This window comes from Bos indicus x Bos taurus, chromosome 10 (genome assembly GCF_003369695.1).
Source record: "Bos indicus x Bos taurus breed Angus x Brahman F1 hybrid chromosome 10, Bos_hybrid_MaternalHap_v2.0, whole genome shotgun sequence".
Taxonomy (NCBI): domain Eukaryota; kingdom Metazoa; phylum Chordata; class Mammalia; order Artiodactyla; family Bovidae; genus Bos; species Bos indicus x Bos taurus.
In genome coordinates, this window is record NC_040085.1 from 102,776,447 (window position 1) to 102,802,750 (window position 26,304).

General features: G+C 37.3%; 1 protein-coding gene across 3 annotated transcripts in view; it reads left to right on the plus strand.

The window, feature by feature from the left end:
- CTDSPL2 (CTD small phosphatase like 2) overlaps positions 1-26,304 on the plus strand; it is a 74,017-nt gene that overhangs the window by 32,320 nt on the left and 15,393 nt on the right. For 2 of the 3 annotated variants that reach the window (XM_027552736.1, XM_027552737.1), the window contains exons 3-8: positions 10,644-10,782; positions 12,354-12,503; positions 16,420-16,635; positions 19,900-19,978; positions 20,265-20,376; positions 22,416-22,502. In XM_027552736.1, the coding sequence (XP_027408537.1) occupies positions 10,644-10,782; positions 12,354-12,503; positions 16,420-16,635; positions 19,900-19,978; positions 20,265-20,376; positions 22,416-22,502 (783 nt within the window). The remainder of the gene's footprint in view (positions 1-10,643; positions 10,783-12,353; positions 12,504-16,419; positions 16,636-19,899; positions 19,979-20,264; positions 20,377-22,415; positions 22,503-26,304) is intronic. The other variant, XM_027552738.1, reaches the window with a different exon arrangement.

The following is a 26,304-nucleotide window of genomic DNA, read 5'->3' on the forward strand; positions in this document are numbered from 1 at the left end:
AACAGAATTATACACCCATGACTAAAAAGTATCCTTGGAGTATTGCAGACCATCTCAGCATCATCCTAGACAACCATTGATCTTCTGTTATTATAGATTGTATAAGTCTTCCCTAAAGTTACTGTGCATATAACATGTCTTGCTTCCTTCATTCATCGTAAAGTTTTTAGATTCATTTGTGTTCCTGCATGTATCTGTAATTGACCCCTTCTCTCTCCTGTGCCCCAAACACTATTCTATTGTGTGAGTATACCACGTACCACAGGACTTCCCAGGTGGTGCTAGTGGTAAAGAGCCTTCCTGCTAATGCAGTAGACATTCTGCAAGTTCAGTCCCTGGGTCGGGAAGATCCCCTGGAGGAGGGCATGGCAACCCACTCCGGTGTTCTTGCCTGGAGAATCCCGTGGACAGGGGACCCTGGCCGGCTGCCGTCCATAGGATCGCAAAGCGACGGACACGACTGAAGTGACTTGGCACGCACGCACCACATACCGTGACTTGTTAGCCACTTGAGATATTTCTGGGTTTTGGCTGTTGTGAACGAAGTTGCTGTGAATGTTTCTGTTTTGAATCCTTGTGTGGACATTTGTTTATGTTAAACCTGGGTGAATAACTAAGATTGATATTGTTGGATTATATGATAGATACATATAGTGTAACATTATGGAGATATGATTTACATGGCGTAAAACTCGCCCAATTCAGTAGGCTTTAATATATGCACAGAGTTATGCAGTCATTACCACAGTTAATTTTAAACCACTTATATCCTCCCCTAAAGAAACTCTGTACCCTTTGACTGCCACTTGGCAGCTTTCCCTTCCAGGTCAAATTTTCTCCCCATTTATTGGGAGTGAATTTTTACATTTTGTCTTGTGAATTCATTAGTGGTCTCTCTTAAGCAAGTGGTTCTTAAACTTTTTGAACCTAGAATCCTTTACCATCTTATAAATTATTAGAAACCCTAAAGAACTTTTTGTTTATGGGGATAATATCTATCTATATCTCATTAGATACTAACTGAGGAATTTTGAAAATATCAAAATTTTAATTCTAAACCCATTACATGTTGATGTTGGTACAATTAATATTTTAACTATTTGCTAAAGAAAAAGGGAATTAGTGGGAAACAGGACAATATTTACAGTTTTATAAACCCCTTTTTCCTTTAACATTTTCTCTCTTTTAAAGTTTATTTTTGGCTGTGCTGGCTCGTTATGGCCATGCAGGGGCCTCCTCCGGCTGCGACGGGTGGGCCACCCTCCAGTTGTGTGGGCTTCTCACTGCAGGGCTTCCTCTGTTGAGGAGCACAGACTCCAGGCTCAGGCGCGAGGGCTTCAGTAGTCGCCCTTTGTGGGCTGTAGGGCTCGGGCTCATCAGCTGTGGTGCTTTTGCAACCAGGGATCGAACCGGTGTCCCTCGCATTGCAAGGCAGGTTTCTTAACCGCTGGACCACCAAGGGAGCCCCGTAGACCTCTTTAACGGTCGCTTCACAGAGCGTAGTTTGTGGTTATCATTGACACACAAAAAGAAAATTACACATGTATTTAGAAAACGAAAGAGTCTTTTAATATACTTTTTAGATAATTGCAGATTTTATACCAAAACTTGACAAGTGGTGTGGTATCTTAAGTTCTTGTTCCAATATTGACTTTGAAAGAAAGCTCGACAGTGATCTTTTTATTGGTCTGTCTTGTACTTGCAATGAATCTTTTTACCTACATCTGATTTTGTAACATCATGTACTGTTTTTTTGGTTGGGAAAATAATGGTTTGCTTTATTATGTAAATCTTCCACATATGTATCCATATTGACATATTTCATTATTTATTTAATGTTTAGAAATCACATTTCTGAACAACCCCACTGATCTCAATAGAACAATATTGGGAAACTCTTGAGTCTTACAATGCGTTGTCCAGGTTTCCTAAAATCCCAGTTTTTAGCTGAATGCTCAAATTTTATTGTTCGCAACAAAATGTGTTAGTTTTTTCTTGAGTTGCTTTGTTCATTTTTCAGAAAATAAACTGCTTCAAGTGAAGATAGTTTTCTATCAGAAAAAGTGATCTACACTTGATCTTAGCCAAAAGGCCGAGAAGTGATCAAAAAAAGTGATCTAATTCAGCTTACAACTCAACAGTCAGTCAGATGCTTTTCCTCAAGACGACTGTGGAAGCACAGTGTGCAGCAGAAGCGTTTGTGTGCTTCCCATCTTGTCATGTAGGATTTAACACGTATTTAAGGGTTGAGATTTAATTAATTTTACAGCTTCATCAGGGACATTCTTAAGTATAGCTGACTTTTTTCCCCCATGCAAGTGCATGGCTGTGAAAAATACAATAACTTTGGATGTCCACGTTTTGATTTGTGCTAAGGTGGCAGTAATCATAAACCTTTTTTTTTTATTTTGCATCACAAAATAGTCATCACAGACATTGACACAGTTGTTCCAGGATAAACTGAGATGCAAAAAATTAATTCACTTGTGTTTGTTACCGTGCATTCATGGTAAAGAAGATCTTTGATGATTAGTTGATACTAGTATCAGATATGGAGAAGGCAATGGCACCCCACTCCAGCACTCTTGCCTGGAAAATCCCATGGATTGAGGAGCCTGGTGCGCTGCAGTCCACGGGGTCGCGAAGGGTCGGACAAGACTGAGCGACTTCCCTTTCACTTTTCTTTTTTTTAAAAATAATTTTTTTTTCCCTTTCACTTTTCACTTTCCTGCATTGGAGAAGGAAATGGCAACCCACTCCAGTGTTCTTGCCTGGAGAATCCCAGGGACCGGGGAGCCTCGTGGGCTGCCGTCTGTGGGGTCGCACAGTCGGACACGACTGAAGCAGCAGACAAGTACAAGTCACATACCAGTGTTAGCTCATTTTCTGTGTTCACAGTTAAGTCTCCCAGTGATTTACTTTATCACTAGAAAGTGGAAACGTCTGTTTCTTTCTTTCTTTCTTGCCTGCTAGTCTGTCTGTCTATGTTTGATGGTGCTGCGCGCAGGCTTTCTCTGGTTGTGGCAGGAGGGGCCAGTCTCTGTTGCAGCTCTTGGGCTTCTCGTTGCGGTGGCTTCTCCTCTTGTAGAGCACAGGCTGTAGAGCTCAGTTGTTGTGGCCGAGGAGATTAGTTGCTCCACGGCACATGGGATCTTCCCGGATCAGTATCGAACCAGTTTCCTGCACTGGCAGATGGACTCCTAATCACTGGACCACCAGGAAAGCCTCTGCTTGTTTCTTTTACTGACTTAGTAGGTTTTCAGCACTAACTACTGTGTAAGAGTTTGTAAGTCTCTCATAAGTATATACCTTTTTTCAGCCAAAGCAATATAACCAACTTTGTTTCTGAGACACCTCATTGGGTTTTGCAATTTAAGTTGGAAAGGCTATAACTATTTTGGCTTTTAAAGATTTCATCCTGTACATCTAAAATAGTTTCTTTTTTAAAAACTGAATGATTGTTCTCAAACGACAGTGCAACTGAATTGGCACTATAATTCTATTTGAATATGTTCTGTTGCATAAGACAATTTTGAAGCCAAAGGGACACTAACTTTATCTTATTTTCATTTGTGATTTACAGTTGTATTTAGTTCCCTTGGAGTGCATTTCCTCCTTTCATGGGCTATAGAAGTTTATGTCAGTTTCATCACTAAGAGTGGTGGATTGAAATCACAGATCGCCCAGCTCCCTTTTTCAACCCAGTAATCCATTCTTAATTATAAATTATAAATTTTATTTAAAGAATTACTAAATTCTAAAATAACTTTAGAGTAAATTTTGAAGACCAAATTTAATAATATTGCAAAGCAATGAGAGTACCTTTATTGTGTTTCCATATATATATGTAGAGAGAGAGAGAAGCAGCTCGGAGACTTGAGAATACTTTATTGGATTATAATGAGGCTGCAGAGATTGTAGCAGGTATCAGTGTTGAAGACAGCTGGAAAGACCGTATTAGAACTATTGAACACAAAGATCTTTTGAATTTACTCATGTTTGCCTTAGTGGTATCCATTCCTTATTGCAGATTTAGAATCCCATCTGGTATTATTTCTTTTATGCCTAGATAACTTCATTTGTTATTTCTTACCAGCTAAAAATGAATTCTGTCAGCTTTACTCAGAATGTCTTTAAAGTGAACAATTTTTAAAATTTATATCTCTTACCAGTTTTTACTGTCGTGTATATGTTCTGAGCCTGTAGCCATTACACGTGATCTCTAACCCTCGTTCATCTTGCACAGGTCCTGTGTGCGTTCAGCGTGTTTAATGCTTTCCCCAGTCCTCTGGTTGTTGTCTGTAGTCATTTTTTGGTAGATGCCACATGAAGCAGACACAGAAACAATGTTCTGAGTTCTGTGCTTTAAAACCACTTTTACTGCATATGATATCCTTGTCTCACAGTTTCTCTTCTTGATTTTTAAAAGTGTTATTCCATTTTCTTCCAGCATTAAATGCACTGCTTTCAAAGTTTGATGACAGTCTAATTTTCTCTTTTTAAACGAACACTTTTCCTTGTTCTCCAAAGGATTTTTTCTTTAACTTGTGGTAAGTTTAGGGCCTGTCTTGTCGATTTTCTGGGTTTACGGCTGTGGTCCAGCGGCGCACTCTCAGAGCCCCGCAGCCCAGTGCTTAGGTGAGAACTGAGCCCTCCCTGCCGTGAGCCCGATCCAGTCCCTGGTGGGGACTTCGAGGACTGTGAAGCTGAGTCACACAGACCAAAAAAAAAAGGCCCGTGTACTCTTTGAGTATGTAATTTCAGATGTTTCATTTGAGGAAAACTTCATGATGCTCATTCTTCCGCCTTGTTCTTGGCTCTGGCTTCCTGCTCAGGGACCACTTACTGTTTTCTGTCTGTCGGATCTTCCTCAGTATTTGTTACATTTTGATGTCTTAACCTCCCCTCCCCTCTATTTTACCGTCTAATTCTCATAAAGGCACATAGTCTATCCTATTTACTAACTTTTATGTCTATCCTAGTCTTTATTTCTAAAATATTTTTCTCTTTTATTTCTATTTTGTTCTGTCTTTTCATTAGTGAGTTTTTTCTAACTCTGATGTATGTGTCATATCCCTTTCTTAATGTTATTTGTCTTTTTTGAAATAAAGATCTAATTTTAATCTGTTCTCTTAATGCATTTTGGGGGGAGTTTGCACCACAGGGCTCTTAGTTTCTTGACCAGGGATCAGCCCCCCACCCCTTACAGTGGAAACATGCAATCTTAACCACTGGACAGCCAGGGAAGGCTCTCTCACGCATATTTTTCCGAGATGCTTTCTTTTACTTCTCCTGTGTTTTATTATGGGCTTCCCAGGTACCTCAGTGGTAAAGAATCTGCCTGCAAATGCAGGAGACACAGGTTGGATCCCTGGGTTGGGAAGGTCCCTGGAGAAGGAAATGGCAACCCACTCCAGTATTCTTGCCTGGGAAATCCCATGGACAGAGGAGTCTGGCAGCTACAGTCCATGGAGTTGCAAAAGAGAAGGACAGACTTAGCTACTAAGCAACATTTTATTACAATGATTTTGTGTGGAATTTGAGATCTATGCTTTCTTTTCTCTCATTCTTACATGAGTTTTTCTAAATTTTTAGAAGATTGTATGGTTCGGGGTATCTTTTCTAATCAATTTTGTTGTTTTTGAATAGTGTTAAAAATACAATGATTGCGTTTCGAGTTTTGCTATATGTTTATTCCTGTTTATTTTTGTTTAGTTGATAAGTTGTGTCTGACTCTTTTGCAACCCCATGGACTGTAGCCTGCCAGGCTCCTCTGTCCATGGAATGCTCCAGGCAAGAATACTGGAGTGGGTTGCCATTTCCTTTTCCAGGGGATCTTCCTGACCCAGGGATTGAACCTGAGTCTCTTGCTTGGCAGGTGGAGTCTTTACCACTGAGCCACCTAGGAAGCCTTCTTTATCCCTATTCATTGTTTATCTGGAACTTTTCTTTGCTTTTCTGTTGTGCCTTTTTTTGCAATGAAATTTCGATTCCATTCCTAGCAGTTTCCCTTCATATGCAGCTCTGTTCTGAAGAGAGCTGTAGTTGGTCGGTGTCAAGAGTTCCTAGGAGCTACGCTGCTCCCATTTCAGTTGTGGATCCCTTTGCTATTGGATTGAGCAGCAGTGTCCTCTGCCCCGTTTCATCTGCTGTCGTCAGACTGGCCTGCCGTGCTCTCCACTGAATACCTACCGTGTTGGCAGTTTGGGGTGGCTTCTCCTGGCCTCAGATGGGTCCCGTTCTGTGTTGCTTTGCTTTGCTTTCTCCAGCACTGATAAAGATGATTCCTTCAGTATTACAGCTGTTGGTTTGTCCTCATCTGCTTGGAGTTGGGGGAGAAACCTTGTTTCCTGGTTTTGTTATAAATGTGCTCTTGGGTTTTTGTTGCTTCTTTAGTTCTCTGTATTTCCTTTGGGATTCAGAGATTTAAGAATGCTACCTTCCCAAGCTTTCCCCTTAAAAGCATGTCTTAGAGGCAGCTTTGAAAAATGAAGATTCCAGAAAAGACATCATAGGGTTATTAAAAAATTTTTAAATAACCTGTACAGTAATGTAGAAATGTTATTTTTCCTAGTTCCTCTTCTAAAACGCATCCTATATCCAAAAATGCCCCCAAATTATATACATGAGTGTTTAAAAAAGATGAGGATTTGGTGACAAATTTCAGAATTGAAGCTTCATCAGACATTTAAATGCTTTATTCTGAAGAATAGAATATTATTGTCAGTGACTGCAGAAGTTTAACCCTGATCTTAATAGTTTTCTATTTCTCTTTAGAGATGTAAACTGAAGTATTTGAATGTATTCTCAACTGACCACAGTATAGCTGTTTCTGCTGTGTGTGTGGTACCTCCACACTAACAGTTAGCTTATGTGCTGTTGTTTAGTCACTCAGTCGTGTCCGGCTCTTTTGCAACCCCATGGACTGTAGCCCACCAGGCTCCTCTGTCCGTGGGATTTCCCAGGCAAGAATCCTGGAGTGAGTTGCCATTTCCTTCTCCAGGGGATCTTCCCGACCCAGGGATCGAACTCTCATCTCCTTCGTTGCAGGTGGATTCTTTACCACTGAGCTGCCGGGGATGTCTGTTAGCTCTTATACGTTAATGTTGATTTATATTGTTAAATAGGGAGATAGTTTCAATATAACATGAGTGGGTTTTCGTTTATGTATGATTTTTTCTAAACTGGACAAGGGAATCCTGTATAATGGTGGTGGAATTTTATCCTACACACAGTTTTTAATTAAAACTAGTGACCTGTATCAGGGACTCTCTCCTGGAGATGTAGCCCCCTGGTCTGTCATGGACTCCTGTCCTCATCTGGCAGTTTGCATTTCCTTTCGTGTCCGTGTTTGCAGTCTTCCTGCCTTAAAGCTCCACTTTTCAGCTCCCATAAACCTTTGTTTTTACTTCTGTTTTAAATCCCTTTTATTAAACTCTGAGGTAGCATTTTAGCTGCTCTTAGCTGCTCACCTGGGGCGTGCAGGTCATTTCTGGAAGTCCCCATCATTGGTTTTCTTAGTGCTGTGGTTACAGATTTACAGGGGCTTTGGCTGATCTGCCTCCCATGTACCCTTCTCTACCCTCGTGGACCCATTTTTCCCCATAAACCTTGTTATTTTCAGGGTTGCAGAGTGAAAATTTTCCAGGAATGCATGTATGTATTTACATTATAGCAGATGTACTAAGAGACTTCTTCAAGAAAATGCTGGAGCTTAGAGTAGTAAGTGTAATAAGGCTTTGCAGCATTATTTCTGTTCTTGAGGACTTTATGATAAGAGCCCCTCTGTAATGAAGACCCAGTGTTTCGGATTCGAGGCTTCCTGGTCGTCATTTTTAAGTGCAGGGGAATAGTAAACAGTAGAGGAATTACATTGTGGGTCACTGACACAGTATTTTGTGCTAAGGAGATTGTCTTGGTGAACTTACCTAAAATTAGAGAAACTGGTGAGAAAAGTAAAATTCTATATTGAGTGATATTTGCAGTATTATCTTTTTTCATTTTGATCCAGATAGGGAATTGTGGAATTGTAATTTTGGCTATTTGCAATACCAAAGTTTGTTTCGGAGACAGTAAAATAATATTCAACTTTTAGAAAATGCACAATAGTATATTATTATTTGCTGTGGAAAAATCTAATCCTTAACAGAAGATTTCAGGTACTTTCATTGAAACAGCAAGAAATTATAGGCCAGTATTACAGTAATGTAAGAAAATTGCTCATGTAGGAGATGACTGGAAGAATTGTACTAATGACAAAAAAATGGAGGTACAGATGGAAAAAATTCAGGTTATTGCATGGAGTATACTATTTTAGTTGGTAATACAGATCTTCCTTAATTTATGGTGGGGTTATGTCCTGATAAACCCATTGTAAATTGAAAATGTAAGCTGAAAACGCACTTAGTACACTTAACCTACCTGACATCCGGAGAAGGCGATGGCACCCACTCCAGTGTTCTTGCCTGGAAAATCCATGGACGGAGGAGCCAGGTAGGCTGCAGTCCATGGGGTTGCTAAGAGTCGGACACGACTGAGTGACTTCACTTTCACTTTTCACCTTCATGCATTGGAGAAGGAAATGGCAACCCACTCCAGTGTTCTTGCCTGGAGAATCCCAGGGACAGGGGAGCCTGGTGGGCTGATGTCTGTGGGGTTGCACAGAGTCGGACACGACTGAAGCGACTTAGCAGCAGCTGCCTGACATCATAGCTTATCCTAGCCTACCTTTAACATGCTTGTAACACTTTTTAAGTTTTGAATATCTTATTTGACTTACTGAATACTGTACTGAAAGTGAAAATGGCTGTATGGATACAGAATGTTGTGAGTGATCGTGATCAAGTGGCTGGCTATAGCCCAGCATCACATGAGAGCGGAGTGCCTGCATGTTGCTGGTCAGGGGAAAAAACAGACTCCAAAACAGACTCCGGGGGAAAAAACAGACTCCAAAGCACAGTTGCTTTCACATTCTGACTTGTAAAAGTCAGAAAATCTTTAAGTCAAACTATCATAACTCTGTGGAGAAGACTCTTGAGAGTCCCTTGGACTGCAAGGAGATCCAACCAGTCCATTCTGAAGGAGATCAGCCCTTGGATTTCTTTGGAAGGACTGATGCTAAAGCTGAAACTCCAGTACTTTGGCCACCTCATGCGAAGAGTTGACTCATTGGAAAAGACTCTGATGCTGGGGGGGATTGGGGGCAGGAGGAGAAGGGGACGACAGAGGGTGAGATATGGCTGGATGGCATCACTGACTCGATGGACGTGAGTCTGAGTGAACTCTGGGAGGCCTGGCGTGCTGCGATTCATGGGGTCCCAAAGAGTCGGACACGACTGAGCGACTGATCTGATCGTAACTCTGTATTACAAAATAGTGTAAACTGGTAATGTAGATTTGCCCCCCACATAAGGAAACTAATAGAGAACTTTGTTAAAGAATAGACTCCTTAGTGTTGATTGGGACCTTTTGAAGATTGAGGTTGGCATTAGATGGATAGCGGTGGACAAGCCCTGTTATTTTTATGTCATTTTTGGTTATATGTAATATGCCAGCAGATTCCCGTGGGGTTCACTCGAGGAAATGACCCCTGTTCTTGTGAGTAATTGTGAGGTGTTTGTGTAGTATAATGACATTAATGAATACTTTCATGACTCTTGTCAGATTTTTTTCTGTTTTCTTCTGTTGTTAGATATTTCTGTTTGTTTCTCCTTGATACGAAGAAAAGAGAATAAAGCTTTTACAACATATTTTATCTTCTTAAAAATCTGAGAGAAGTGACATATATTAGTTTCAGGCATATAGCCTGACTCAGTATTTTTATATATTGCAAAATGATCACCACAATAAGTCGAATTAATATCTGTCACCATTCTTGGTTACAGAATTTTTCTTGTGATCAAAACTTTGAAGCTTTACTCTTTTTTTTTTAATTTATTTTATCTTATTTTTTAACTTTACACCATGGTGTTGTAACGGCAGCTTTCACGTGTGCAGTGCAGTGTGCACGCGTGGTCGCCATGCTGTGCGCTGTGTCACGGTGACTCGCAGTATTTTATCACCCTCTGTACCCTTTGATGATACTTGTCATCCACTTCCTTCATCCCCATCCCCCTGCCTCTGGCAACCACCAGTCTGCCCTCTGTGAGCTTGGTGTTTTTCATTTGTTCTTGGTTTTTAATTCCACATGTAAGTGAGATCATATGGTATAAGTCTTTCTCTGTCTGACTTTTTTTACTTAATGAAATGCCTGTTAGGTTCATCCATGTTGTCACTAGTGACAGGAGTTCAGTTTTTTATGGCTGAATAATCCGTTGTTTGTGTACATGCATCTATATTCACTGCATTATCTCTAATAGCCAAGATATGGACACAACCTAAGTGTCCATCAGTTGATAACAGATAACATTGGCTGTTGTAAATAATGTAGTGAACACATTTTATCATTTTAAAAGTGTGTGACATGTAGAGAATTCCCTGGTGGCCCAGTGGTTAGGACTTGGCGCTTGCATCACTGTGGCCTAGGTTCAGTTCCTGATTGGGGAACTAAGATCCAGTAAGTTGCATAGAGTGGCCCCCAAAAATGTGACTTATCCAGCAGAATGACTCTGTTCAATGCATGTTTTTTCCTCTTATATCTTAAGGAAGAGAGAGAAAATCCTTCAAAACGGAGTAGAATTGAACGTGATATAGATAATAATTTGATCACATCAACACCAAGAGCAGGAGAAAAGCCTAACAAACAGATATCTCGAGTAAGACGGAAAAGTCAAGTAAATGGAGGTTTGTTAATGTTTACCTGTTGCTTTTAAGCAGAGATCACTTGATATGTTTTTTCTCTGTTTTAAAAAAATCTACTTTGAGCCATTTCTGCCTTTTTATAATCTTTGTATTAAGTATGAATAGCATGAAGTAAATAGAAATTTACCTTCCTAATGTATACATCTGCTTTGATGAGCTAAAGTGACAGTTAAAGGCAGAGCAACTAGCTTTATACTGTTTGGCAGGAAAATATATATGAAATTTCTTAAAGCAGTAATAATTTTTATTATGAATAATAATATATATGAATAATATATGTTATATATAATATGTTATGAATGATATAATAAATTTTTTGAAATGTGTATAAAGAATTTGTTTCTGGATTATGAAATTTTAAAGCTCAGAGGCGGCTTGGAGCTCTCAGGTCAGTGTTTCTCAAGTAGGGGTGTCTCTGTTCGCCAATGGACATTTTTCAGTGTCTGGAGGCCTTTTGGTTTGCCGCAGCCTGTGGAGAGGTTGCTTCTTGCATCTAGCAGGTAAAGGTCAGGATACTGTTAAACATCATGCAGTGCACAGGACATCCCATAACACAGAATTACCCAGCCCAGAGCCAGTAGTGTTACTGTTTATAAACCCTCTTCTAGGTCAGTACCTTTGAGGAGCTGACAAGCTCCTCAGCATCAAAAAGGAGTGGAACAAGATGGACAAGCAGAGAAAGCGTGAATAGCACTTTAGAGCATGGAGTGCTGCCTTTTAACCAATGCAATTTTAAACACAACAGTAGTAATAATTCCTCAGTCTCTTTCCTCGTTTTTTTATGATTTTTTTTTCTCAACTTCTTTCCTCTTAATGCAGTGATTTATCTCTAGAATTGACCATCAGGGAGAAAAGGGATACACAAGTTAACAGTTCTCTAGCAAAGAAAGAAGAAAAGAAATGTGGTAAAGTTGTGGAGGGTTGAGGATGATTTATTTAAACATTTCCAACTTACGTTTTCCCAAAACCCATTAAATTTTTTATTTATAAGAAACTTAGGGAAAACACTGGCTGTTCTTCCTAAGTACTCTGAAATGGTGCTGCAGTATCCATAAGTAACATTTGACACTGCTGTATGTGTAGTCTTTTTCAGTAAAACTGGTTGCCTCTATTTTTTAGCTGTTATTTGTTAGACATAGAGGGTAAATTTTGTGAAGTAGACAGCATCCCAAAATGTAAATAAGCCAAGGCAGAATCTTACATTTATGTTTTTCATAGTGTAACTTGCTTGCTTTACTTACAAAGAGTTTATTTCATTTTCTTTTAAACAATGTTGAATTTAAGACTTCCAGACTATATAATTCCAGATATAAATCTGCTTTGTAAAAACTCAGTAAATTTAGCATTTACAAAGCATTATAAATAAACTTATTATAAAGATCATTTGATTTGCAAGTGACTTAACTCAAGATTTCTTTAAACAATAAGGTTTTAAAAATTAATGTTAATCAATTTTCATTATTTTGAGGGAAAAAGTTTCTTAATGGTTTAGAACACATTTGTGAAAGTTATGTTTTCTAGATTGCAACTTTTTTCTTTTGTTTCTTTCTTAGAAGCTGGTAGTTATGAAATGACAAACCAACATGTAAAACAAAATGGAAAATTGGAAGATAACCCTTCCTCTGGCAGTCCTCCAAGGACTACATTGTTGGGGACCATATTTTCTCCTGTCTTCAACTTTTTTTCACCAGCAAATAAAAATGGTAAATATAAATCATTAACCATAATTTGGGCTTAAAAATTGTTTTCCTGGTTTTTTAAAAGGTCTATTTTTTTTTTTTTTTTGGCATATTTTTGTTAGCATCTTATGTTTGTTTTCAGCTTCATTAAAAATACAGAGTTTCTAAAATGTACTTTATTTTTTGTAGTGACTGAAATAAATGTAGGTTATGTTTAATTTTGTGTAAGTTAATGAGCTCTGCTTTAACTAGCTGAAAAGCTAGATGATAAACTTAGGGCTGAATGGAAAGTATTATTTTTTATGTGTTGGAATGACTTTTACATCTTTAGAGTGTGTACAGGAGAGAACTGAGAAGCATTTTCTGTATTCTAGAGATCAGTAAAGTAGAATTTGTTGAATATTTTAAGTGCATTGAGACCAGGTTATTTTTTGTAATACAATTTATTTTTATTATCCTTTGCTTGGTTTTTTTCCCACCTCTAAGAATCCTCAGTTTAGACAAACAGTAAAACTACCCTAATTCAAATGAATTTAAGATTTCCATTGTATAATGCCTTGGCAAAAAAATGGCCTTCTCAACATATTTTTCAAATATTTTCTGATGTCCTATCTTTTCTAATATTAGTATTTAATTTCATACATGAAATTATTTGAGGGTAAGAGGTAGTGTCTTTATTTTTGCATCTACCATGTTGTTTGATGTATTATTCGGCTCATGGGAAATAGCCATTAAATACTTGTTGCCTGATTATTTAAATTCTAATTTGAATTATGTTTCTGGATGATAAAGCAGTTTTTAAAAGGCACAGTGTACACTATAAAATCAAGATACTGTACGGGCATAAAAATGTATTAGCACGTTAAAGGACTGTGAAGTCTTAGACTAGAAACAAAACAAAAAACTACATTTAGGGACTTCCCTGGCAGTCCAGTGGTATGATTCTATGCTTCTGAAGCAGAGGACATGGGTTTGATCTCTGGTTGGGAAACTAAAATTCCACATACCTCACGGTGCAGCCAAAAGAAAAAAACCACCCCCCAAAAAACCCTACCTTTAAATTTAACCCAATATACCCTAGACATTTCTTTTCAAAATTTATTTATAATTGTATTGTTGCCTATCCCAGGCTGGGTCTAGTGCCTGAGAAATCTGTCAGATTGATTGAAGAGGGATTTCTATGGTGAATGACAGTGGAAAGACAAGGAAGCAAGGACAGAGGCTGCTGGCATGAGAGTGGTTTAAATGATGCAGCATGAAGGCTAACTAGGTGAGGCAGGTGGGGAGGAAGCCACTGAGAGGTGCGTTTGGATAAAGAGACTGGTTTTTATCAGACATGAAGATCACATGTAATAGAAATACATGAGAGAGACGCTAATTAGAAGATTAGGAGGTTGTTGTAGGAGATTAATTATTTGAATTTTAGGTTTCAGAGGGGAATGGTTTCTCAGTGATAGTGTCCAGGCTGTGGCCATGGTAGTAACTACTAAAGAGCATCACAAGGGTAGATAGAGCCGAAGAGGGCAAGACCTTTGAGGTTGGTTATTGGATGAGTCGCTGACATCTCCTATAACAACAACTCTATAGGTATTTAATAGAGCAGTAAACTTGTAGCTAGGTGTTAGATTGCTCTGTGATTAAGAGGATGCTGGCAGTAGGTGGTAGGTGACAGCACCGGGGATAAGAGAAGAATTGGGTAGTCAGGTGACATCAGTCTCAGAGGAGCAAACATTTTTACACATTAGGGAAAAACCAGTGATCTGGCAGCAGCAATGGAGGTAGATGAATTCTGATTGAGTAACAAGTATGAGACAGCACACAGCTTTCAGGGAAGGGTAATAGGAAGAGAGACTTTTTTTTTGAAAGAGGTTAAAATTAAGGCAGTGGAGGGAGAAAGAATATTCTTTGAGAAAGTTGAGAGTTACTGGAGGTTCATTTTGTTGTTGAAAATGATATTTGGAGGATTCCAGAAAGAAATGGAGAGTTGGGGTTGGTCAGTCCATAGTGGGAGAAAGACTGGGCAGCAGGTTCATCTCAGTGATGGATGAATGTAACGAGGAAATTGACTTCTTTGTTAACGAGGTGGAATCTTGTTGAGAAATTGTTCCTGTACCTTGGAATAAAAAGCTTCTTATGGTTACGGAAACAGTTGACTCATTTTTAGAGAACTATCTCTAGTTTTAAAAAATCAGAAGCTGTTTGAGGATAGTGGAAAAGTGTGTATGTGTGTATTGCCCAACATGTAGTAGGCCCTTAATAAACAACACTTACTTTAATGAAAAGAAGTTCTGTGGTCAGCAATACTGTATTACACTTGACCCTTGAACAACATGGGTTTGAACTGTATAGGTCCACTTATACAAGGATTGTTTTCAATATAAATACTACAGTAGTACACAGTCTGGTTGGTTGAACCTGAGGATTTGGAACTGTGGATGCACAGGGCTCACTGTAAAATTATTCTCAGGTTTCTGACTGCATGGGGTTCAGTGCCTCCAGCCCCCGTGTTGTTCAGAAGTCAACAGTATATATTGATACTTCAAAGTTGCTAAGAGACTAGATCGTAAATGTTCTCACCACAAAAAAGAAATAATTATGTGGCAGGATAGAGGTTTTAGCTAATGCTCAGTTGGTAATCACATTTCATTATATAAAGTTAATTATATCAATAAAATATTTTAAAGTTCTGAATTGACTCATTTAACTATACATGGGTATTTCTAAGCTATTTGAAATAGCTTAAGCTACTCTTAAGAAAAACCGTTCACAAATACCACTCTAGCTTATAATAGTCTTTATTCCTTATTGTTTGAAATGTCCAGTGAAGACTCACTGAATAATGGTGTCCTTGGCTTTGTTTCTGTTCCAGTTAGTTTTTCTAAATATTGATGAATTTTTATTTTTATTAAATATATCTGACATAAAACATTGTGAAAATTTCAAGTTGTACAATGTGTTGATCTTACAATTTATATATTGTCCTGTGATCATCAGCTGATTACACAATCAGCTAGCTTAAAACTCAACATTCAGAAAACTAAGATCATGGCATCCAGTCCCATCACTTCATGGCAAATAGATGGGGAAACAATGGAAACAGTGAGAGACTTTATTTTGGGGGGCTCCCAAATCACTGCAGATGGTGACTGTAGCCATAAAATTAAAAGACGCTTGCTCCTTGGAAGAAAAGCTATGACTAACCTTAGATAGCATATTAAAAGGCAGAGATATTACTTTGCTGATAAAGATCCATCTAGTCAAGGCTATGGTTTTTCCAGTAGTCATGTATGGATGTGAGAGTTGGACCATAAAGCTGAGCGCCGAAGAATTGATGCTTTTGAACTGTGGTGTTGGAGACTTGAGAGTCCCTTGGACTGCAAGGAGATCCAACCAGTCCATCCTAAAGGAGACCAGTCCTGGCTGTTCATTGGAAGGACTGATGTTGAAGCTGAAACTCCAGTACTTTGGCCACCTGATGTGAAGAGTTGACTCATTGGGAAAGACCCTGATGCTGAGAAAGATTGAGGGCAGGAGGAGAAGGGGACGACAGAGAATGAGATGGTTGGATGGCATCACCGACTCGATGGACATGAGTTTGGGTAAACTCCAGGAGCTGGTGATGGACAGGGAGGCCTGGCGTGCTGCGGTTCATGGGGTCACAAAGAGTCGGACACGACTGAGCAACTGAACTGAACTGTGATCATCATAGTGATGATTAGCATGTGCTATTATATTATATAATTATTTTTTTTAGTGGTTGGATTAATTGACTTCTAATCTCTTAGCAGGTTTGATGATTTCAGTAGTGTTGTCTATATTCACTATACTGTGCATTTGTCTCTAAAGCTTATTTATTACTCATTTTAAATTTGTCTCTGTCTTTCCTCTCCCACTATGAGCTGTTAAGTAATGATTAATGTACACTGAATCATAATTTCAGGAACATCAGGATCCGATTCCCCAGGACAGGCTGTGGAAGCTGAGGAGATAGTAAAGCAGCTTGATATGGAACAGGTGGATGAGATCACTACCAGTACTACTACATCAGCTAATGGAGCAGCTTACTCAAATCAAGCGGTTCAAGTGAGGCCATCAATAAATAATGGTTTAGAAGAAGCAGAGGAAACAGTTAATCGTGATATACCACCCCTTACAGGTGAAAAATATTTTTTTTCTTATACATTTTCATAAATAGTTTGTAAAAATGCAGTACTTCATATTTTTCTTAAATAGGCAGATTAAATGCATAAATTTTTCTTCCTTGAAATTAATAAAATTAAAATTGGAAATAAAGCGTTTCCTCCCAAATCTAGTCATTTTGAAATTGAATTTTTTTAAAGGTTATTTTACCATTTTAGTCACTTACAGTTTAATTATTTGTACCAATCTAAATCTAACACAGCTAACAAAATAATATGCTTACATTTATGAACATATTTATTAGAAATGCATGAGTTTTACTTAAGATCTGAAGTTCCTGTGTAGAGGTAATCTCATACCTTCAGATTTGTTTCATATATGGATAACATCCCCAAAGAAGAAACTTCTGTTCTCGGGTCTTTCTGTATACAGACTTTGCAGCCCAGTCTGGATGCCTTGAAAGGCCTACCATAACTGGTAGGTCCCTGAGCCAGTTGGAAATATAGAACCATGTGGGGTCAGCATATATTACCTAACTTAAGAGTAATACTGAACTTAACAAGCAAATCAGCATGAATTATGCACATAATTTATTCCTGGGTGGATAAGACTTGTAGATGACCTTAATGTTGACCCGTCATTTAATGCTGATTGCTTTCCCCCGTGTTACAGGCTTGTGAATGATAAGATACAGACTGAAGCCAAGGCTCTTGACTTTTTGTTTGACATTTTTCTGTTTTTGTGGTTCTTTATTAACCTTTGTACTTATTTTTTCTGACAACTATGGCGACAAAAGGGATTTCTAAAACTTTAGTTTCTAGTGGAGAATAGTAAGATTTACTCCATTTCCCATTCATTATTTGTTCCTTTAACACTTGTATAATTGAACACCTGCTTTTTGTGATGGACACTGTTTATAAAGATGAATAAGATATGCTCATTGACCCTGAAGAGTATATGATTTAATAGATGAGCCAGGTATACACAAAAATTACTACACAGTGTGATGAGTGCTGTTACAAATAAATGAGCGAAATGTGGAGGTGGCATGTTGCAGTTCCTTTGGGAGGATTAGGAGAGGAAAACAAGTGAAAGTCCTGCTGACCTTAAAAGATGAGCATGAGTGGCAGAAGCGTGGCTTTCCCTCAGCTTCAGGAAGGTCGCCAAAGAGAGCAAGAAGGAAGGAGGCTGGCTGCACCGTTTACGTAGCTGTGTGACTTTAGATAACCTGAGCTCTCTGAGGTGGTTTTATTAGCTTTAAAATGGCAATAATAATTTAGAGCTTTGGAGACTGAGATGAAATGTGAAAAATGCTTTAGCATGAGGTGTTTGAATACTGTGAATCCTCCCTCTCCCCCTTTTTCTGCGGGTAATAAGGACGTGAAGCAGTGAAGTGGCAGAAGGTGTGTTCTCCTTTTTGTCCCTTTGTGCTCATGAACCATTAACTGGCATAAAGTTGTTGGAGGTGAACAAAATTCTGCCTTACATCTGTTGTCATTTATTGAGCATACACACTGTATTGACTCTGAGAAGGTATTAATACATGAAAATAGTTTAAAAAAAAAAAAAAAGTTTTTGTCCTGAAAGGCTATTATCCACCAGTATTCCATTCCTGGGGCTTCCCTCATAGCTCAGTCGGTTAAGAATCTGCCTGTGATGCAGGCGACCCAGGTTAATTCCTAGGTCGGTAAGATCCCCTGGAGAAGGAAATGACAACCACTCCACTATTCTTGCCTGGAGAATCCCATGGACAGAGGAGCCTAGCAGGCTACATGCAGTCTATGGGGTCGCAAGAGTCGGACACAACTTAGTGACTCAACCACCACCATTCCATCCCTGTAGGTAGCTCACAGCAATTTCTGTTTCGGCCCATTAGTTCTTTCAGGCTATTGTAATAACAGACTACCATTAGACTAGGTGACATATAAACAACAAATATATCTCATAGTTCAGGAGTTTAGGAAATCTAAGACCAAAACCCCAACAGATTCAGTGTCTGGTAAAGATCTGCTTTCTGGTTCATAGACAGCCGTCTTCTTGCTGTGTCCTCATCTGCCAGAAGCTGTGTGAGCTCTTTGGGGTGTCTCTTTTTAAGGTCATTGATCTCGTCCATGAGGGCTCCACTCTCATGACCTAATGACTTCCCAAAGACTCCATCTCCAGACACCATCACTTTGAGGATTAGATTTCAGTACATGAATTTTGGGGAAACAAAAACACTCAGTCTCTAGCCCACCTTAAACTTTCATCTTTGAGACATTACCTGTTTAGCTTGTAGGTCATCTTTGTCCTCTCATTGAATTTAAGTTATAAATATTAGAAAATTCTCAACGTAATTTCTGAAGCTCTATCAATTGGTTGCATTTTATAGAATTTTTCCTTGATTATTTTTAAATTACTTGTAAGTGAGAAGTGAAATAATGGGTCATCTAAAGCGCTGATTTCTATGTAGAGCATTGTTTCCTAACCCTTGAGATCCTGTATAAATCTTTAGGAGTTTGTGGACCTCTTTAAAGACTGTTCATGGATCTTAAGTTGAAACTACCTTCGAGTCTTTTTTCAGCACACACATACACATATTAATGTTTAATTTTTGGCTGTGTCAGTTCTTAGTTGCGGCACACAGGCTTAATAGTTGCAAGATGTTAGTTCCCTGACCAGGGATTGAACCTGTATTTCCTGCATTGAAAAGCAGATTCTTAACCCCTGCACCACCAGGGAAATCCCAGCATATATACTGACTGCCTGTATGTACAGTGTACTTTGTGAAGTATTACTGCTATAAGAGCACCATGAAATTCTTCTTATACATACAAACATCATTCAGTTAGAAATGGAAATTTTGTGGCATGTAGTTTCCTAATAATAAGTAGTAAATTTTCTCTTAGTTGTTAGGGATTTAAATTTTGTTAGCCATGATACAGCTTGCCACTTTGTCTGTAATGGTATTTTTTTCCTTTGGATCCAGAGTTAGATCTCTGTGTTAATCAAGTTACTTTTAAATTATTAATAATAATTTGTTATAATTTGTAATAATGATTACATAATAATAATTATAATTTATTAGATATTATTTGTATATTATATTTATATAATATATATTATTGTATATTGCATAATAATAATGTATGTTTGTAATAATAATTACAAATTATTTCTGTCTTATCTTTAACCTAAAATGCACAGGGCTTCAGGACAATCTTAATAAAAGCAGTAAATATGTATACTTCATGGAATCATTGAGTAAAAGCATCATTTTGTTTTTCTCTTTATTAAATAGCACCAGTAACACCAGATAGTGGATATTCATCCGCCCACGCAGAGGCCACCTATGAAGAAGACTGGGAAGTATTTGACCCGTGAGTTTTTTTTTTTTCCTTTTCCTCTTGGGACGGAAAGAAAGTACATGTGTACAGGGGTGGCTGAATGGTATAGTGCAAGGAGCATCTTACCTGTAGGTATTAATACTTCTACTGAGTTACTGAAATACTAATTTTCAGTTTTACTTACATGTTTTATAATTTTGGTTTACTAGGTTAAATATGTATTATTTAATTAAAACTTAAAGATGGGCTGAGTTTAATAAGATGTTTTATATTTACAAAAAATATAAATGTTGACATTTTCTTAAAATTTGATTTATAGCTATTATTTCATCAAACATGTTCCACCACTGACAGAAGAACAACTAAATAGGAAGCCCGCTCTTCCATTGAAGACAAGAAGCACACCAGAATTCTCCCTAGTTTTAGACTTGGTAAGTATATTGTTTCTAGAGTTAGGAAAAATAAAGGAGTTAAATTCTTATTAAAAAATATTAGCCAAAATATCTAAAAGAATCCAAGAGAGTGAGCCACCTCACACACACATTGACTGTAGTAGCTTGTCTTAGGTGCTCTGAAATGGTTTTCCTTTAAGCGCCATCTAATGCCAGGGCCTCCTCCCATTGCACTGGTATCCAGTACCTTTTGAAAATAAATTAGGCTTCTTTTTTTCTCTCCCCACACTGTTGCTACTTTGCTATTTAAATTCAATTATTTTTCCAACACTCCTATACCTTTTGTTTTGTTTTTTAATCTTCCAGTTAATTATAATTTCATGCCTAGATTTCAGTTTAGGGAGACCACAGTCATGTCCCTCTGAGGACCTGGGTCTTGATGAGTTAACCTTATGCAAGACCATACTCCTTTTCCTGTTTTGTTTTTTTTTTTGCATATTATCTCATACCAATAACTTCATTAATAGACTTCTTGGTGTGATTTTAAATTTATATTTTAGGGTACCAAGAGAGCTTTGAAAACTGAATATCTCTTACCTTTTCCTAACCAAATTTAATATATAGTCACCATTATTTACATCTGCCAGCAATTTCTTGATATTAGCAATTCATTAAGTAGTGTTGGAAAACATTTTACTATTTAGTCTTTGTTACTAGTAACCTATAATTGGAGATGTAGTTTAGTTCTCATTAATTTGTTTCTTATCTTATGAAAAGGTTATTCTTTTAAATCTTGACTAACATGGACAGTTCTGAGAGTTCAGCACCTTAGCCTTTGCCTAGCCAAAGAGAGAAGCTAGGTATCCAGAAGTCCTAAGTATTTAATGTGTATTAGAGGATTAAGTAGGAAAAAAGAAAGAAAAGTATTGAAACTGAGTGTGAGTAATTAAGATTTGATATGCAAGTTAGTGGAGAAACTGAAAAAGATTTTGCTAGATTTTTATGTTAGTAGTTGATATCATGATAGCAAGCTTGGCCGTAATATTTTTAAACCAATATGAAGGGTAAAAAGAGAAGGAAAGATAAGAATTGGTGAGCATAAATGAGTAATTTTACAGAAGTATATAAAGAAGAATGATCAAAATTTAGATAGGCTATAGATGAAGTAGTAGAATTAGTTATGATTCAATTATAGGAAAGAGAATACCTTTTTAAAAGATACTAAGAATATCTTAATTTGTGTATTCTAATATGCTATTAAAAGAAAATGAGGCATATCTAGAGTATTTTTTGCTCTTTGCCTCCACCGAGTTTAACTTTAGGTTCAAAGAAACACTGCAGCTAATAAAACATGGAATTCATAAGGTGTGAACATTTGTATTTCATTTTAATTCATTTTAAGCATAAAGTGTTGTCAGTTTCTGCAAGTGGAAGCCCTCTTGTTTTTCCTTCAGGATTTGAGAAATACAGATATTTACACATACCTTAGATGAATGATCCTCACTTTCGTTTCCTCACAATGAGAAAAGAGGGTAAAGATGAGAAGTCTTGATTAACCGCTAATTTAGTTTACAGATAAGGAGCTATAGATATATATTTTTAAATAATTAGATGCTAAACTTCTATTGCTGAGTTGTAAAAATAATAATAAGAAGAAAGTACATATGTGGTTTAACAGAAAGTGGGCAATTGCAGGACTGAGAACAGTGATTCTCAGACTCGCCCTATCACCCTAACCCCTGAAAGATTTACTGGAGCACAGACTGCTGAGCTCCGCTCTCTGCTCCTTGCTGAATTTGAGTTATCAGAAGAGCTGGGGATCTTTCATTTCTCATTGGCGGTCCCCAGATAACACCGATGCCACATGCTGTCCTAGTGGCCACCACCGGAGAACCAGTGGCTTAGAAAACCCAGCCCCTGACTACTGTGCCATGCACGCACAGGAAGGTGTTATAAACATGAAAGTCATGTATTAAAGGATGCTTTAATAAATGTTTTTGGTGATCATGAATACATACAATTATCATTTGAAATATCTCAGTATCTTAGTTCATTCAATATGTGCTTTTTATTTTAAGGATGAAACACTAGTACACTGTAGTTTAAATGAGCTAGAAGATGCAGCACTTACTTTTCCAGTCCTTTTCCAAGATGTCATTTATCAGGTAATTAAAACTTTTTAACTTGAATTTTGGCCTGTTAGATATTCTGAATCAAGAAATCCTTTGTAAATATATATATATATATATATATTTTTTTTTTTTTTTTTTTTTGCTAAAGTTTAAAGTGTTTATTCCCAATGGATTTCATCTCTATTTTAATGATTTAGTAACACAAGGTAGCATGGTGCTAAAGGACTACATTTAAACATTGTTACCAGAAAAATGTGAACTTTTTCTACCCCATTGATTTCTACTAGTTTCATAACCTGTTTGCCAGCAGGTGGAGGCAGGAACACTGACACCTTAGGGCTCCAGGAACTGTGCAAGGTTAACATCTGACATTATTGTTGTTTTTCCAAAACGCAGTTCATATGAAGAAAGCTTCCTTGTTGGTCATTTTTATTGCCTTTTGTAGTAATGTGGTCTGTAGGTTGCAGTGTAGTAAATCTAGTTTATTTTAATTTGGAATTCCAGGACACTCTTCCAGTTACTCCTAGTTACTCTGCTTTTACTTTAAAAAATTAGAGTGTATCTCCCTCATTTGTGTCGATGGACAGGAAACAGTGCAGAGTACAAATATCAGTTACAAATATCACTGCGAATTACCTGTTGACCATAGTTCTTACTTTGTTAGAGATTTTCCTATCATAAAATTTGAATTAAGATGTGTGAATACATTTTGAAAACTACAAAGCACCTTTCTGTCCTGGGCGTTGTTACCAGCATTGCCTTGTATCCCAGTTTTTGAAAGGTTGGCAGAGGGTCCAGAACCTTGTTGTCTGTCAGATAGAAGCCCACCCAAGGGCTAACTGAGTGAAGTCACAGCACGTTTACAAGGAGCGGTGAGGAGGTGCTTACGGTTGCTTATGTGCTCTTAATAGGCGGGATATTGTTGTAGAGTTCTTGGCACGTGATAGTTATTAGATCTTAGGAATCATAAGATTTTAGAGTTAGTTTGTGGTTCAGGATCTACTTTACAGTTAGTCATAAGAGGATTTATTTAAGCGGTTATTGTCAGTTCTAGTTTAACCTAGAGAGGAATTGTAGGTATGGTAATACCTGGATTGTATTTATTTCCCTTTTATGTAAACTGATTTTAGTTCTGATATATGATCAGAGGATGAACAAAGTATACATAAAAATAAGGAATTTTAAGATTTGTAATAACTGGATGTTATTTAAGGTAAATCTTTTTCTTAAGACATTTTCTGCCAAATAGGTTGTTCTTGTTTAGTGTACTTCAAAGACAGGAATCTTGTGGCAAATATAAATAGTATAGCATTATGTTCTCTGTTTTTAGCTTGATAACCTTGTTTTTATGTTCAAAATTGCCCTTAAAAACAATGGCTTTCAATCTTTGAGTTTGGAAAAGAAAGCTATTACTGAAAAATACAAATTATTTTGATGTGATTTCTTAAGCTTTCCAGATTTGAAATTTATTTCTTACAGTTGGTTTGTCTGTTTGCATAATTTTTAGTAGTGAAATAAAAAACTTGAAGAGTGGATAAGTTTGATTTTTCTTTCACGAGGATTTCTTTTCAGTGTGACCATAAAGTTGAATTTTTTTCTTACTGCTTTCACCATTTCTTCTTTAGTTCTCTTCTATGTAAAATCCTTATTATTTCATGTGGATCCGGATAGTTGTCTTATTTTGAATAAAAGGCTTTTAGCAGTGCATATAATACTTTAAAAATAATCTTCATATGTACTGCATCTACCTCTGTGGAATTCAAAGAACTCCTTCTTATATACCTGAGTTCTGCTTTCTGAAACAGGAAAACTAAATGGTCTAGCCTAAGTCAGGAAAAATGAGCAGGAAGTTTAAATCTAAGTTACAGAGATGACTGCATTTTAATATGATTTAGTTACTACATCATGTACAGAATTTAGTTCCCTTTCAGTAAGTTGTTGAGGATGTCCATAGTTATATTAGGTTTCTGGTGTTGGCATAGCCATTCTGTCTACTTTTTAAAAATAACTTTGTGGAAATCTTGGGTTAGGGTTCCCCCAGTTTTCAGACCAGCAAGCTCCCTTTAAACAGGGAATGATGTCTTTTAAACTTTCAGTGGTGTTGTCTCCATCTACTGGCAAAGAAGACATATACACAAGGGTCTGGGATGATCTAAGAGATTTTGGAGAAACCACAGTATTAGGTAAGATGGAACTTACATGTTTAACAACTGCAGTGTAATGTGGCCCGCTTAAAGGGAGACATCTGTAAAAGACTGTATATACTCTTAAAAAATAATTGGTTGAGATTTAAATTCACAACATAAAATTAACCATTTTTAAGGGAACAGTTTAATGGCATTTATCTGTATACTCTTGGATATGTCAGTTCCATAGCATTTACATATATATGCTTTAAAATAAAATGGTAATGTTAAGATAGGATCAGAATTCTTCATCTGAATCAAAGCCAGATAAAGTGTCCTCTTGGGACTTCTGTTACTTTTGCTTTCTTTTTATGGTAAGTTTGTTGAGGTAGAACTGTATCTAATTTTAATTCTGTTTGCTGTTCTCTTTCAGAACAATTTAAAATGTAATTTGTCTTCTGTATGTTTTAATAATTGTCTGTATCAGGAGTTGGCAAACTTTTTCCTATAAAGGGCCAGTTGTTGCTATTTTAGGTTTGCAGTCTGTGTCACAACTGCTTTTTCTGCCATTGTAGCATGAAGGTGGTCATAGATGGCGCATAATGAATAAGCCTGACTGCATTCCAGTAAAACTTTACTTAACAAAAATAAGTGATGATCTGGATTTGGCTCAAAGGCCATAGTTTGCTGACCCTTGGTCTAATAATTATGAGAGTATATGCAGTAAATTTATATATTCAAATTCTAAATGGAAGTAAGTAATCAGATGTTCATCAAAATTCTTGTTAATATATAGAGAGATTTAGAATTAGATCCACTATACCCTGATGACAGGCTTTCTAAGGTTTTTGCAGATGAAAGTTTGAGGGAAATTTTAAGGTGGTCACTACTCAATGTTTAAAGATTGCCTTGCTTCTTTTGATTGATAAGTAGGGATCAGCTTAGTTAATGCAAGACTTAGAACAATGAAGACTTAGATTATTCAAGCCTCAATTTAGTACCTGGAGTGTATTTGAATTTCCATTTCTCTAGGGGATAAACCTAAAAGATCCAACTCAAATGAAAATTTTGATATATGTTACCACTGACACTATATAGATTAGACAGATTATAGTTTGTGAAAAAGTCATTTGAAAGAGTAACTGAGTGTTTAAAATGAGGGTGTGGCATTCACTAAGGCAAAGTTGATAGATTTTTTTGTTTGAATGTATTTTTTCTTTTCCCTTAATTGATAGTTTTTCCATGAATTGTTTTACAGTTAGATACTGGAAAACATATTTATTCGTAGAATGGTACAAATGCATTTGCTATCTGGAAAACCAAGTGCATGATCAGTTCCAATGCACATGTTTTCATTTTTATATTTAGCTTATATTGACACATTGTCAGGAAATCCGTCTCGTGGTGTTACTCAGTTAAGAGGTCTCCACTGTATTTAGTTTCTGTTCCTGCAGATCCACCAATTCAAGACTCTAGGTCATCTCACTCCCTCTTCCATCCAGAAGATGACTTCTATCCACAAGCAGGACTGAATCAAAAGACAGATTTTTCACTTAGCTCTTGAGCTGAACCACCTCCTCAATGACCTTCCTCTGTCTCCATCAAGAACTGGAGCTCAGTTTTTTGAAGATGTAATAGAGCTACCCAGCCCAAACGTGGCTAATTGAAGACAAAAAGAAGATGCCTCATATGTTTCACCACAGTGCCAC